The 16,275-nt window shown below is 37.9% G+C and overlaps 1 protein-coding gene across 1 annotated transcript in view; it reads left to right on the top strand.

Annotated features, from left to right (window-relative positions):
* Positions 1–12,604: 12,604 nt before the first annotated feature.
* The window catches only part of Smp_166780 (hypothetical protein), a gene marked incomplete at its 5' end in the record, with an annotated part of 67,195 nt that continues 63,524 nt past the window's right edge, over positions 12,605–16,275 (top strand). The window contains 4 exons of the mRNA XM_018798873.1: positions 12,605–12,637; positions 13,022–13,285; positions 13,534–13,656; positions 15,301–15,408. Of these exons, the coding sequence (XP_018650719.1) occupies positions 12,605–12,637; positions 13,022–13,285; positions 13,534–13,656; positions 15,301–15,408 (528 nt within the window). The remainder of the gene's footprint in view (positions 12,638–13,021; positions 13,286–13,533; positions 13,657–15,300; positions 15,409–16,275) is intronic.

Raw genomic sequence — 16,275 nt, 5'->3', positions numbered from 1 at the left:
GCGGACTAGTTTCAGTTTCGTTAGAACTAAATTTCGATACTCTGGGCAACGAAGAGACAACTCAAGATGTTAATCTGTTCGAATCTCAACAATATAGTGTCCAAGTTAGCGTTCCATCGTTTTATTCGTGATAAACTTCATTATAGAGAAGTGGAAAAATGCATCAGAATATCCACATCAAGTTTGTAGATCTTTTTCACAGTCTTCAAAGTAGAAACAACGAAATTCGATGGACCGTTATCAGCTGAACATCAAATATCTATAAACAGTTTACCTGGCGGGCTTACTGTAGGGTAGATGTATGTGAAATGGCATCGGGTAAAATGAGAGAAAGACTACTCAATTTTTTCTTACACAATATTCTGCTTTTATCCATATGATTACTTAAGAATTTTTATTTGTGTAGGTTTTCATGTAAGTGTAACTATTCTTTCGTCTGTTTAACTGTCGTACCTTATTTGGTCTATGAACTGTAATAATTCAGGATACCGATATTTATGGGACTAGTGGGATGTTGTAAAGGCATAGCTTAATCGTCCATCAGGTTGAAATGCTTCTATGCTGAATGGCAAATCATTGGATGTCGAACATGTGTACGAGCCTCCTTGATATCATGATAACCATTGCTGATTAACCAGCTTTATATTATAGATCGTCCTATGCGTCCCCAACCTGTACATATCTAGTACTTTTTAGCTATAAACGCTAACGTTTCGATGGGAATTTATTTTTTTGATGTAGTCATGAATACTAGTGATATATATATGTTTTGGTTATCCTTCTCTTCGCGGTTGGATTTATCGATGTAGCCATGACATCTAGCTATGTCTTATGAGATCTTTCACAAAGACACTTGACCCAGCACAGTAAAATACACAAGTCTGGTCTGTAAAAGTAGTGTCTAAGATATAGTGTTCTTTCCCACATGCTATTTAGACTCCTGATTTCGCGGTCGTAATATACTTACTTACTTATGCCTGTTACTCCCAATGGAGCATAGGCAGCCGACCAGCATTCTCCAACCCACTCTGTCCTGAGCCTTCCCTTCTAGTTCTATCCACTTTTGTTTATTCTTCTAATGTCTGTCTCCACTCATCGGCGTAATATTTTCTTTGGTCTTCCTCTTTTCCTTTGTTGTTTAGGACTCCATGTGAAGACTTGTCTTGTGACGCAGTTGGGTGCTTTCCTCAATGTCTGCCCTATCCATTTCCAGCGCCCCTTCCTTATTTCTTCCTCTACTGAAATATGGTTTCTTCTATTCCACAGTAGCTCGTTGCTGATAGTGTCTGGCCAACGGATCCAAAGTATTTTGTGTAGACAACTGTTGACAAACACATGTATCTTCTGGATGGTGGCTTTCGTAGTTTTACGGGTTTCCACCCCACACAGTAAAACTGTCTTGACATTTGTATTGAAAATTCTGATCTTGACAACTGTTTTGAGTTCCAGGTGTTTTTCACTTGCAAATATGCTGTTCTTGCCTTGCCAATCCGTGCCTTCACATCTGAATCCGATCTACCGTGTTCATCGATGATGCTGCCCAGATATGTAAAGGTTTACACATCCTCCAAAGCTTCTCCGTCAAGTGTGATTCGATTGTTGCATGCTGTGTTGTACGGGAGAGTCTTGCTTTTCCCTTTGTTTATATTGAGACTTACTGCTGCTGAGGCTGCTGCTGCTGCACTGGTCGTTTTCTCTTGCATTTGTTGTTGCGTGTGTGATAGGAGAGCTAGATCATCTGAGAAGTCTTAATCGTCCAGCTGCATCCTAGCTGTCCATGTATCCTACACAAACGCATTCATAAAATCACATGGACTTCACCGGACCACACTACACAGAACCAAATCAACCATATCTGCATCAACAAAACGTTCGGGAGGACGATGGAGGATGTGAGAACCAGCAGAGGAGCTGATATAGCATCATATCATCACTTGCTGGTCGCCAAGATGAAACTAAAACTTATGAAGCACTGGACAACGGGGCGGACAACATAACAAAAGTTTAATGCGGCTTTTCTTCGGGATACTGACAAACCCAAAAAATTCAACGTAGCCCTCAACAATAAGTTCCGGCTTTTCATAAGCTGCTCAATGAAGAGGGAACTACTACAGAGAGCAGCTGAAATGGGATAGAAGAGGAAATCATTTCAACATGTCAGGTGGTTCTGGGCCACAAGAAGCACCATCACAAGGAATGGATCACTGTTGGTACACTGGTTAAGATTGAAGAGACGAGGAACAAGAAGGAAGAAATCAATACCAGCCGAACAAGAGCAGAAAAAGCCAAGGCACAAGCCGAATATACACAGGTAAGCAAGTAATTGAAGAGGAGCATCAGAGGCGACAAACGTAAATATGTGAAAGATCTAGCAAAGACAGAGGAAAAGGCTGCAAGTGAAAGAAACAATTGTATGACAAAACAAAGAAACTTTCTGGAAATTACCGTAAACCAGAACGACCAGTGAAAAGTAAGGATGGCAAAGTAATCACCAAAATTGAGGAACAACGAAACAAGTGGGTAGAACACTTCAAAGAACTCTTGAATCGACCAGCTCCACTGAACCCACCCAACATCGAAGTAGCACCTACAGACCTCCCAATCGATGTTGGCCCATCAGCAATTGAAGAGAATAGCATGGTCATCAGACAAATCAAGAGCGGCAAAGCAGCGGGACCAGACAACATTCCGGGAGAGGCAGTGAAAGCAGATGTAGCAGCAACTGCAAAGATACTCCACATTCTCCTCAGTAAAATTTAGGATGAAGAACAAGTACCAACAGACTGAAAAGAAGGACTTCTGATCAAGATGCTGAAAAAGGCGATCTCAGCAAGTGTGATAACTACAGCGGCATCACTCTTCTATCAGTGCCAGGAAAAGTCTTCAACAGGGTATTGTTAAACAGAATGAAAGACTACATAAACGCCCAACTTCGAGATAAACTGGCTGGATACCATAAGGATCGATCGTGTACAGACCAAATCGCAACTATACAGATCATTGTGGAACAATCAATTGAATGGAATTCATCACTCTACATCAACTTCATTGACTACGAGAAACATTTGATAGTGTGGACAGGAGGACACTATGGAGGCTTCCTAGACACCACGGCGTGCCTGAGAAGCTGGTTGATTTCATACGGAATTCCCATGATGGATTAAACTGCCAAATCGTTCATGGGGGACAACTCACCAACTCATTCGATGTAAAAACCGGTGTTAGACAAGGTTGCTTACTCCCACCCTTTCTCCTGGTGATCGACTGGATCATGAAGACGTCAACACCTGAAGTGAAGCACGCTGTCGTAATATGCTGGAGTTTAATAATGATCACCAGACCAGAAAGATGATTAAGAACTACTAGTCGTCTCTTGGTTAGAACATTCAATAGATAAGAATGGAAATATTAGAGTTTTAGCTATAGAAAATTCATATGCGTCGTGACCGCGAATTTGTTTTCTGTTAATGAAACTTCCTTGATTATTAGATGTGTAACTAGTAAACTCATCTAAGATGGGTAAATTTGCCTGTCTGAAGGCTAGAATAACCAATGTGGGATTGACATAGTACTCAAAACTTTGGATAAAAAGTTTATTGACGTTATTAATAAAATGGTTGTCAATAATGTTATTAAAATTCATAGTGCCAATAACTTTCAGTGTTTGGTTGCACTTGATTCCCTCCACAGCATCTATTACTCGCCAAATGCACAATTTACTTGAGCATGTGAAAGGTCAGCCGGAAAACATAAATAATTTGAGGAACAGGCAGCACTCGCTGGTCCATCTGAGTCTCAAAACTCTGGTCGTCCGCCGAGAGAGTGTACATGAGTGAAGACTACAACGTGGCTTCTGCACTGTACGATGGAATCAAATATGATGGCCAACGTGCGATCTGCAAACTATTAAGTTAATGGTTATTCAACAGTCCAGTATATCCTAGACCAATGAAATTATTGTTGTGCTGGTGAGGATAATACGGTTGGATATACTAACATTTTTTTTCGAAATTTGTGCCCTATACAAAGAATCCGGAACGCAGTCGGAAGCGTGGACGATAACGTTTGTAGTCCCTTAATATAAATGAAGACTTAGAAACCAAATTCAGAATTATAGAACAATAAATATCGAATGACTTATCGGAAAAATAATAAAAGACCAGAGATCAGCAACCTGAAAACCTCATAATTGATTAACACTTTTAAGTGTATCTTCTTAATAATTGGGTCATACATTTCGGCAACGATGAACTATTTAACAAGGTTACTCAAACTCATAACCACACGAAAACAGTCTTCATACTGTATTTTGAAATAAAGTAAAGATTTGACAAAAGACTGCTTACCACTTTAATTATCATGCAGCAATATATTTTAATAACTTTCTCCCTTCCATGTTTGTTGAGGCAAGTGTGGAATCTTTCTGCAATACGAATATATTTTTGAATTCCGGTCTTTCATACCTACCGGCTTACAGTTATTCGGAAAGCTAAAGGTCGAAGAAGTTTGGCGGTATCCTCTCGGAAGAATTCTTAGAACTGACTGTACATCTAGGTGTGATATCCTAGAATTTGAACACTTATGTAAACACGATGGCGATAAACCTAATTCTTACAATTAAATTGACTCACAAATAAATCTACCACTTCCGTATTATAACAACATCCCTTTGTGGAATAAAATGCACACAGTTGACAAATAAATTGGGTCACTGAAAATCAGAAATGCTTCCTGATGAAGTGTATATTACGGAAGAACTGCAGACATTTGACTGATTAAAAACCTTTACACTGACTATTATTAATTTCAATGTGTTTTGAATATATTTGTTCAACTCAACTTCTGAACTTGTTCGTTTGTGTCTTTATCTTCGGAAATTTCGGTATTCGGAAGTGTTTGCTCCGGGAACCTTAAAAACTGAAGATTTGTTTCATAATTTCTATAAATATTATTGGAACGATATTTGGGTCGGTTATTTGTAATTTGGGAATAAACTTTGGCGCCTGAATTGGAGTTTGGTTCTACTGTCATTTTGGGTTCATAAGTTACAAGTAATCAACATACTGTGCATCAATAACGGAAGAGAACAAAAACCTAGGCGCAACAGTATGAGTAAATACAAAATAGTCTGCCATCAGAAATGAGGTTTGGTGACAAACTTTATATGCTAAATAATGTGTTAACGTGTAAGATTTATCAGAATACGTCTCTAGCTCATCAAAAAAATTAGGTGAAATCGTATATATATCGTTACTCAATAGCATATATATTGTATTAACATAGATAATGACAGGAAGTGATTTTTTAAAGACATGTATTTGTCCTAAAACGATGTGAAATAATTTTACATTTACATCAGGTCACTACTACAACTGTGGATCTACTCATAAAGCAGCATACTGTTACTAGCCTAGATTATCTGGTACGAATTACGCTTTCCTAAATAAATTAGGGAAACTAGAAAGCTTACATTAATGTCTCTCAACATACTGCTTACTTTAACAAGGTCCAAAAATCCAGCTAATGAATTTCTGATAGCTTGTGGAATTATGGTTCATTTCGGTATTAGTATTACTATAATAACTCATACCAAAATTGTAGATTTGTCATGATGTGACTACCTCATTTGTGAGATTTTACGTGGAAGTTACATCACTGTCTACACTGAATCGTCCTATCACGACAATCAGCAGTGCGACGTCTAGCGCTTCTGAAGAACACATTTGGGCTGAGAAGAGAGTAATGTATTTGATATAAAAACCAACAGTTAAAAATGACTGAGCCATGCTATTTCGTTTCCTTGTTACTGCGTTCCCCTTTGCTAACCTTGTCTCCCCCTGTAATTATACGCTCAGCTTCAAAGATAGTGTGCTTAGGAACCAATACCACTAAAAACTCGACTAAGCGAACAATTGGTTTTGGCTCCATGCTGTTGAATTCCTATTGATTTCTGATACGCCATTTCCTAAATACATTATCATAAATAATATATTACTCATCAAAACTTAAAAAAGGGATGCTGAAGTGCGTCAGTATCCCCTATTGGACACAAGCAAACTCCTTGTGCGTGATGTTCTAAATGACGTGTAGCACGAAATTTGAGTAAATCTTCGCCAAAGTAGTTGGAAGCCCTACGAAGTGGTCGCGACACACGAAAATCTTTGCAGCTGCTGTATTGTGACGAACAGTTAATCTCAAATCGTGAATCAAAATTACACTTAAGTCGATTCGTTGATGTACACATGAAATTAGTGTTACATTGATTGTTAACTTATGACATCTACCGAGTCCGACATGGATTGCAACACTCCTACTGGATTTGATTTGTGATCTCCAAATTCAAATGGTTCAAATGTTTGTAGGCGGAATAGAAGAAGCTTTCGCTTAACGGGCTTCTATGTCTACTTTTTCATATCCTCTGGTTCGCTATTAGTCCTTACCATCTCTTAACCACATACAATCTGACATGTCTCTTACGACTTTTACCATTAGTTATCTTCATAGCAGTACAATATATTAAAGGGATATCTAACCCATAATACAAATGCTTTTACCATCTGATTTGCTTGTAACGTGGAACTTTTAGAGACAGTGCATTCCAACTATGGTCCTTGACTAAAGCAATATTCATACTGACCACAAACGTAAGAGAGTCCCACATCATAAAAGGAAGGAGGGTGGCGTTACTGACCAGCAAGCATGACGGTGGGGAGATAACTCCAAACCACACTTGTCTGTAGGGCAGAACATGTTAAATTACGGCTCCTTATGTCAAGTGGGATGTCACGAGCCAACGGTATTGATGCGAACTTAATTATGCAAAATACCTCTTCAAATCGTGTTTAGAACGCTGACTTGGTTCGACTTCGCACCGAGAAATCCTATTACAAGCAAACTAGACAATTGGCTAAAAACGAAGCCCACTCCATACCCTATAAAATCTAAAAACAATAAAGGGTTCAAATAGCTTCGAAAAAAGGGGGACAGATATTTGCATCGGAATACTGTTTGCAGGACTTATTTTATAATTGCACATAATTCCATACTTCTTTCTGAACTACCTTCATTTATACAGTTCCTTACCCACTCATACCTTGTTCAAATTATTTTTTTAACACGTTAGTATGCTCTTGCCTAATAAATACTTCAGTAATAAACAAATAGACTGAATGTTTATAGCTTAAATATTACTTCATGAATATTGTGCGCCAGCTGTATGTTGCAACGCTTCCTTCATAAAGTGAGCCGAGTGTGATATTGACATGTTTCTTGCGAAATCCATTTACACTCATATCTTATAAAATATCAACCCAGCTGAGTAATTTTCTACAGTGAAAACTTTTGTAACAATTTTATCTTGCCTGTAAACCGGCACACCTCGTGTAACAAATTGTTACTTGAGAATATATCATTATTATTATTTGTAGCAGTGGATCACCAATACCTCCAGGCAGGAACCTAGGTATATTAACGATAACAGGGGAAAAAAGAAATTGGCAAATCATAATAAAATGTTATTCTTAGTCCTTAAGAATGAGTCATGTTTCCTCTTCAAGGACTCTTGGGAAATCGCCTAGACTAGCTCAGTCGGCAGCGAATTCCAGCATTTGACAACTGTCAAGGAGTAGAAGTTGTGTCTACAGTCTGTTCTGCTATGTTGGGTCTCCAGTTTCTGGGTGTTACTCCTTAGGTTAGTTTTGTGACTAAGCTTAAGCAGATGTTTAAGAGTATGACCAGAAGTGTTAAGGATACCGTAAGCCATAAGAAGGTCACCTCTAAGATGCCTGTACTCCAACGGGTAAATGTTAAGTGATTGGAGGCGCTCTTCATAAGACTTGAATTTGAGTCCCCGAACTGACTTCGTAGCTCGTCGTTGGATACACTTCAGAGTGTCCTTATCTTTTTTAAGGGGGGAGGAAATATTATGTTTCTGTACTCTAAAAGGGAACGGATGAAACTGTTGAAGATTATGTGGAAATTCCTTCGGTCATACTGGCCAAAAATGCTCCTCAATGTTACCAGTGCAAGGTTTTCTCGAAAGGCGTTTTTGTCACAGTTAACGTAAGACTTCAAGTCGTAAGGTACCAGCACCTCAGAATCTTCTTCGATTTGAGACAATTCTAGAGAGGAGTTTCCCAAGTTGTACCTATAGTCTGCAACATGTCGCAGATGGACTAGTTTACATTTTGAAGTGTTGGAGGCAAGTCTGTTGCCATCTGCCCAACTTTGAAGTCGAGCCAGGTCCTCTTGAAGTGTCAGTTTATCCTCTTGGTTGGTTGTCTCCTTTCAAAGTTCCACGTCATCAGCAAAATGTATTAAGTCTGACAACACCTGCTGTGAAATATCGCTTATATAAATCAAGAAAAGAAGAGGTTCTAGTACCGAAACCCACTAAGATATTCCATAGCCTGAGAGAAAGTGAAGTTAACCCTGACCTTGAAGTGTATATTTCTTGGGACGATTTGAAGAACTGACTGCTTAGTAGCACATAAGAGCGTGTGCAGTAAGAAATCCCAATGAGCATCCACATCATCTTGAGGGTGAACATCCCAGTCCACCTGCTGTAGATAGTTCTGTAAAGCTGACACATTCAATCGTTTTAAATTCTAGAGCATGTTGTTGATGTGATATCTTAGCTCAAAAACTCAAAAGTATAATGGTGTGATCGCTTTTCCTCAGGAGAGTCAGAATTGAGAGGTTGTCGACTAGGGATTCTTCATCTGTAAATACCCGGTCTAAGCCCGACGGCGTCTGATTGTTTTTCCAAGGAGCTGCTGAATTCACATTTTCGAATAATCCCAGATCTTCAATGAGGTTGAAGAACCGAGCTCCAGTCGAGTTTTGACCTCCAATATGGGCATATTCATCATTTTTCGGGATTTAGAATCTCCGCCCTTCTGGGATAGTCTCATCACATGTTGAGTCAGTATGTTTTTGAGCTTCAAGGATTGCTTGATGAGTTTCCATTCCGAAATATCAGGGATTGCTTGACCAGGGTCTGTATTTTTCAATACACCTTGCACAATGATATTTCTTCCGCGGAAATACTTCTCGCGAGATACTTTAGGGATGTTCCGGATGGGATTGCGCTCATAATACGGTATGCTAGGTAGTATTATTACGTTCCCTTGAGACTTCAGTAAGTGACTAACTAGCAGGACGTCCTCTTCGTCGGAAGCATTCCTGGGTGTTACACGAAGTAGCCTCGTGTGATTTTGATGATTTCAGTCCTTTCCCAGAGTAAGCCGTGTGACCGTCAAAGACTCTATTCTAAGAAGGTCAAGCTCCTTGTTTAATGCCCACCAGAGCATCCTGTCATTTTTGTCTTGAAAACTGAGGGGAAGGTCAGGGTTTTCTATTGCGTTTATGATTATGGGAGAGTAATCACGAATCGTTATTGATTACCCAGGTTTTCCAGTGCGTCCAGGTTCAGCACGTTGTTTGGAGGTTAAAGGGCATTTCCTATTCCTGGGCTCTTTGATGGCCGGACGGACATTCTTGGAGGTAGACTGTGCGGCCAAGTCACCAGTTGATTTCCGTGCAAAACTTGGGATGTTCAGCTTAGATGGTGACGTCCGATCTTTTTAAACTCTGTTGACACGGGCCCAACCACCCACAGAGTTTTTGGGAACCACCGTTGCATTCAAGGACCCTGTGCTGGGAGACCCAAGTTTGGTGGGGGAGTCTATTACCGTCGACTTTATGATGGTGCTGAGTTTTGGCACGTTATCATCAGTGCTATTACCTGCTCCATCGATAGTAGACCTGTCGATATCCCTCCTCTGTTACACACTGCGCGTCCTTGTTTGTCTACTCGTTGTATGACTGTCATTTACTAAGTTTCCGGACAACTTGTTCCGTAGACCTGTCAATAGGGCAATGATGTTACTCAGCAAATCTACAGCACCCGTGTTACACATAACACATACCCATTTAAGATCCAACTTGTTTAGTCTGTTGTCGGCAGTTACTGTGAGATCTGTGCACGCTTTATGGGACCAACCTTTGCAGTTGTCGCACTGCATACCAGATGTAACAGCGAGATGGCATCCAGGTTATTTGCATGAATTTTTCATGACTATATTGACGTAGACCGTCTTATAAATACAAGCAGAAATCCTAAGGTTGTTAAAAGAAACACAGTACGCTAAAACGGGCAAAAATGGATAAAAACGGGTTACGATAAGCTGAAACCAGCCCTTACGTAAAAAGCTGAAAAAAAAGGAATAGTAAACTGAGTCAAAACCACAGTTAACTATTAAAACGGTTGAAACTCAAAAACGTAATCTACTGAACGTATAGCTCAAAATAGATTTTTTAGATCAGAAACGCTACTTTTGTTGCGTAAGAAAACAGCAAAAGTTTGGGAAATACAAATCATGTTAGTACTAAACTTCCCGTTCGTAAAGCGCGCGCGAAATTTATTGAATTCGTCAAATTTGGCTAGGACATTATTATGTTTAGCCTCCCTACGTATTATTCTCCAGACTATTACATCTGCAGAATCAGGTGTTGATGAATTAAATATGCTTGGTGACTAATAGAGAAAGAAAATAGGTGTCCGTAAGATGCCACATTGTATCACACAACTTATAGTGGCATAAAAATCCCCAGGATAAATGGCTCTATGTGTCTTTGTCATTGGTGCTGACTCCATTTGTTCTACTGGACTCGCCCTAGATGCAGGCGGATGGTCAATCATTCACACCAGAACACGAGTAGGTACATCGTGCCACGCATCTCTTGCAACTGCTTACCAGCTTAGGCCAAATGCTTCTTAATACATCGAATGTCTTCCAGTTATATCTTCGAACCCATTCACTTCTGACTTCTGATTTGACTAGGTTGGTATACTTCGGTTATAGAGGTGTTGCGTGTAAAGGCATTGTCAAACTCCGAATGCCCCTAGCGTATTCACACTTTTATTAGATTATGATTCTGATGACGTTTTGTTTAAACTCACGTTCTGTCTTTGGCCGCAGAAGTTCAGTAAACATCTTGTGGTGGACGAAAAATAAGCGATACAAATACAAATAAATGCTTGAGAAAATGTAAGCATGAACAAAACAACCAGAAAATTATAAGATGAATGAGAACAGTCATATACTTAACTGACTGAACTATTTGTTCATTGCCAGATTCGGTCTAAGATAAAATTCAGGATCTATTATCTTTATAGCGACCTCGTATCAGCAGAATTTCTTGGCGTCCGCTTCTTATTGTTTTGGTATAGTTTCAGATACTTGGTAATAACCATCTAATATTTGATAAATATGCTGTTTAAACTTTATACTTATATATTAGTATTGTGACAGGAAAACAAGTACTCGAAGCGACAACCATAAACATAAGTATGTAGACCGATGCAATACAATAGGAGGGACAGCGCAGTGTGATTGGTAGCATGTATATTTGTGGACAATGGCAAAAAGCACATGCGTTTGAACAATGAGATTTACACGACAAATGTGGCCCCATGTTATTGTCAACAACGGGAGTAAAAAGTTTGTACGAAGGCGCGAAAAAATTAATTATCTCGACACTTTCAAGGCTGTCCGTCTATTATAGTCGTGACCTTGACTCGACATTTTCTCATGCTGTTTTCCAGCCTTAGAGCCGTTATCTTCTCTGCCGAAAGGAGAATATATGAAAGATTTTTCGACGATTGCCCTAATGAAATGATTTTCACAATTTTTAACCTGTAGATCATGATTTGTGTGACCAGTTGGCCCTGTAAATATATTATTTATGGACAAACCAATGAATCTAATACATCAAGTCTAGGATTTTGCCTCATAGTCCATTCATCTGCATGTTTAAATAAAATTTAGGCCCAACAGCAGGTGTCGGTTCGTGATGAAAACCCTTAGTCTAATTCCCAACCTCAGCTCCTAACTTTAAACTTAGTCCTTACTCCTCATACTAATTTAAAAACCCCTTCTGAAACCAGTATGTAGATGGGTCATCTCAAGTTTACCTCAGCATCGCTCAAAGTTCGTCCACGCGTTATTGTCTCACCACTTGCGCAATTGTTTCATCCTGGGGTCTCAATTTTATAACATTTATAAATGATATGTTGTACCAATAATTACTTTTAAACACTATTTCACATTCACAATACACTCTTTTCGATTTTCGTCCTTTTATAACCGTTTAGGTAGTATCTATATTCTTTCTGATATCTCACGTCAATTACTTTCACCGGAGTATACTTTTAGTGCATATCTCTTGGCAGTCCCTATATCATAGTACTGCCGTTAGTCGACAGTCATCTGTCAGTGCTTGGATACGGGTTAAAAGCCTAAGCTATCCCTTCATTCAACGGCACTTATCCTTCGGATTTATGATGTATAATTTTTTGATGTAATTCAAAATATTGACGTTTGAAATTATTGAGAGAATACCTACTGATAATATTCTCATTAATTTGTGCATTAATAGATTTGCAGTAATAGTTCTGCTGATATGAGGCACATGTCAACAGTTGTCTTGAATATGACTCACAAACTTGGTCTTAAGGTCTTACCGAAGTCTCTAGATCTCAACTGTCAGTGCTTTTATTTCAGAGTTATTTATATCGGATAAGGTTACTGAAAGCAATGGTATGGAGTTTTCCACCGAACAAATAAATCATAGGGTAAAACAGATAATTTCATATCTTTTCAATTACTTTAAGTTCGTTGTCGTTGTATACTAGTTGTTTAGTACCTGAAGACTAAAGTTTGATATGTCATTTTCTAACCCGTATTTTCTGTACCATATCGACTAGGTCTAAATAATATTTTGGTGTGGATCATTTTTTCATGAATACGAAAATCCTAGATTGAATATGATTCTCGTACATTACGTCGGGAGAATTATATTCCAGGGTAAATGTACTTGTAATATGTTCAACCTGTTACAAAACTATCGGTAACAAGATATTTGGGCGAAAATGTTTGTATTGAGGCCTTGGCTTAGCTTTTGCGCTTGTTTTCTCACTTCAGAAATGTACACCCGCTTTTGTTTCATCTTTTTACAGTTCTCATTCAAAGCACTAAATTTTTCGGACAAGCATTCGTCATGTGACTTAGACTCCTCTAATAGTTCTAACTTTGGTGCAAATGATCATGGGAATTCGCATTTACCTGAAAGAGTCGGTCACGCTATTCTTTCCAATGATTACCAATCAGCAACTCCTAAAACTACAATTATTCCAAGCGTTTGTAAATCTTCTGACTTGGGGGAAATATCACCGAACGTCATTAGTCTTTTGAAACCCACCAAGGCACGAGAATCAGAAGAGGTAATTAAGATTGACTAGCATTTTTTATGGTTATGAAGTAATAGTCATCTGTTTGAAAACTTGTTTCATATCCAGGGATGTGTATTTAAGGGAGACATTTCAGTTAAGTATATGTTGGACTCGAGGACAATCTTATGAGTTTTATCTTAACCAGTTTCTATGCATTAGGTTAGATTGTAATGTAATAATGCTTTAGGTTTTGTATTCACAACAGTTTTTATCCTTGCATTTTCATTTTAACTGTCCAGGTCAGAGTAATCAAGCTGTATCATATTGCTTTACGTCTTTGCTCATCTGATTGTCCTGATGATGAACCCAAGGCCAGACCTGTCCTGGAAAGTATTCTAAACAGCTTTGTCATTGAAAGCAATGTGAGTTTTTTAGTTTTCGCAAAAACTCGTGTCATCTTGTTTCGAGTGATTTTTCATACTTAACGTTTTTTAACATCCACACAAACATGCATATAATTTTAGGCGATTTAGTCTTGGAGTATGTTAGTTTTTATATTGTAGTTTCAGTGCTTAAGTAAACTTTGAATTCCCAGTCTCAAAATACGAACCATTGAGTTTGCCCACAAAGACTGGTTTTTACAGACTTTTGATTATTCATTATGATGACATCAGTTACGATTAAAAAATATTAGATGCGAACAATTAGCTATCTTGATTAGTCTTACTTTTCTGTTTTCCATGTTATGTTTTACTTGTCATTAGCTCTCAGCTTTCAACTGTTTAGATCTTTAGTTTGGGTGAGAAGGTAGTATTAGTGACCCTCACAGCGCATCTGGAAGCCGAGTATACAAATCTGTACCTGGTGAATGAGTTATAGATAATTAACGGTGTTCTAAATTGCTAGATATGTGTACATTAGTCTACAGGAAATCCTGCTTGATCTAGATTTCGTGTTACTTGTCACTCATCAGTGAGGTGTATTCATATTCTTGAGGGGACATTAATACCTCAAGTAGTTCTGTATGTATGACTTATATACCAACTACCTTGATATATATGTATATATATTTACAGAAGCATCAACATTAGTTAATTCATCTCTTTCTGTAAGTACTTGTAAATATGGTTTTATCGTTAGGGTTTGTGAAAAGCCAAACATAGCACACAAAATTCATCTAATCATAGAAATCTAACGGTCATTCAAGATCATTTGATCTCTAATACCTGCTGATATTATTTCAACTTAATACCGCTTGTTGGAAAGTATTGTTTTGTCAAAATATTGATACGCCTTTATTATATACTAATGACATAGTAAGTAGTGTAACACGTCACTATTATCTAGTTGTTATACGTATAAATATACGTGATAATATTGATAGTGATAACTTACCTATGCCCAAAAGGCATAAATTGAGACTTCATACTTCTTGGGACTTATCAGTAGAGTGTACAAATATTTTGAAGAATTTATCCGTACCACTCAGATTGGTGAACGAAAATGATAATACTGATACCTTTTTTACGTTTCCAACAAATTGTAAAACCGGATCAATTACACTCTGTAAGGTTGGTCAGTAGAGTTATCGTAACTGACGATTGAGACGTATGAATAGTTAATATTTAGTCATAAAATTGGATTTCTTAGTCGTAATTATGCTGTATCATCAGAAAATCTTTCCACTTTTTCACAGAAGTGGGGATCTTACCACGCTTAGCTATTAAACTGAGAACTTAACATTCATTTAAGTTGTATGGTGTGATTTTTAAATCTCATAAAGTAGATTTTGTTATTCAGTTAGGGTAATCGGTTTTATTCTTGGAAATAACGTTAAAAGTCTCATTAAGCAAATAATCTACTTTGATGTAATGATCTTCTCTTGATTCTGAAACTGTCATAAATATTATGGAATAGTATTTCAACTTTTTTTTGTGATTTGAAATTTAAATGACCTCAATTTTGAGTGGATATTATCTTTTTATGTCAAATTAGTAATGGATAATGTGTTTGCTTTTAGTCAAAGAGTCTAATGAATAATTTATTTCAACTTTTGTATATTGTAGAAATTAACTCCACAATTAGCATCAGTAAAATTTGCTAGTTGTAAATTACTTGGAGGTATCTACTTCAAGTTGAACAAAGATGCTGAAGGTATTGATCTACTTAGTAAGGTAATAACAATAATAGTCTTTTGAATATTTATACATATTATATACACATGCTATTGTCCGGGGACCACCGGGTAAGTAATACAGTTGTTATTAAACGGGTACTAGGTAAGGGTGTCAAATCGATTGATGAAGTAGTGAAACTTCATCAGCTGAGATGGTTGGGACACGTGTTACGTATGCCCAATTACCGACTGCCCCGACGTGCAATGTTTTATGGTGTAGGAGTAGGTTGGAAGAAAGCTAGGGGCGGCCAGACCAAAACGTGGCATAAATCCATGAAGTCGCTGACAAGTGGACTGAACCATGTTGGTAGGTGTAGACTACCTGGTTGGGATTCACGAGATGATAGAAATCGATGGTTAGAGACGTTGAATGACATGGCTCAAAATCGTTTGCAATGGCGAAGGTGCATCCACTCTTTGTATACTCCCAAATTCTAATCTGAATTCTTCATGTCCGTTTCTTTTTTTTTCTTTCCAAATTTATCTCACTGGATTATACTCCTTCAATAACATCTTCAAACCCTAATCTTTCACATTTATGCTTATACTCTTACTACTTCTACCACTATGGGATTTGAATCTACAGCTGCATCTCTGTGCTGATGTGGTATGGCGACTCGAAGTGATGTACGTACGTACGAAGTTCTACGTTGTGTCTAACTGACTGATTGTCTTATACATGTTTACTGTTCATGTTAATTGGTAATTTTTATGATTGCATGTAATTAAAATTATGATTAGGGTCACTATTTTCAAACATAGAAGTGATTTTTTTTAAAGCTTAGAACAACCTTATTTGTTGCGAAACAGCTATTAAGTTTTACATTTTTAGATGACTGATGAGACAGTGTCAGTTGGTGATAAT

The sequence above is a fragment of the Schistosoma mansoni genome, chromosome 3, assembly GCF_000237925.1.
Source record: "Schistosoma mansoni strain Puerto Rico chromosome 3, complete genome".
NCBI lineage: Eukaryota > Metazoa > Platyhelminthes > Trematoda > Strigeidida > Schistosomatidae > Schistosoma > Schistosoma mansoni.
Note: the sequence above shows the minus strand (reverse complement) of the source record. Positions and strands in the feature narration are given on the sequence as shown.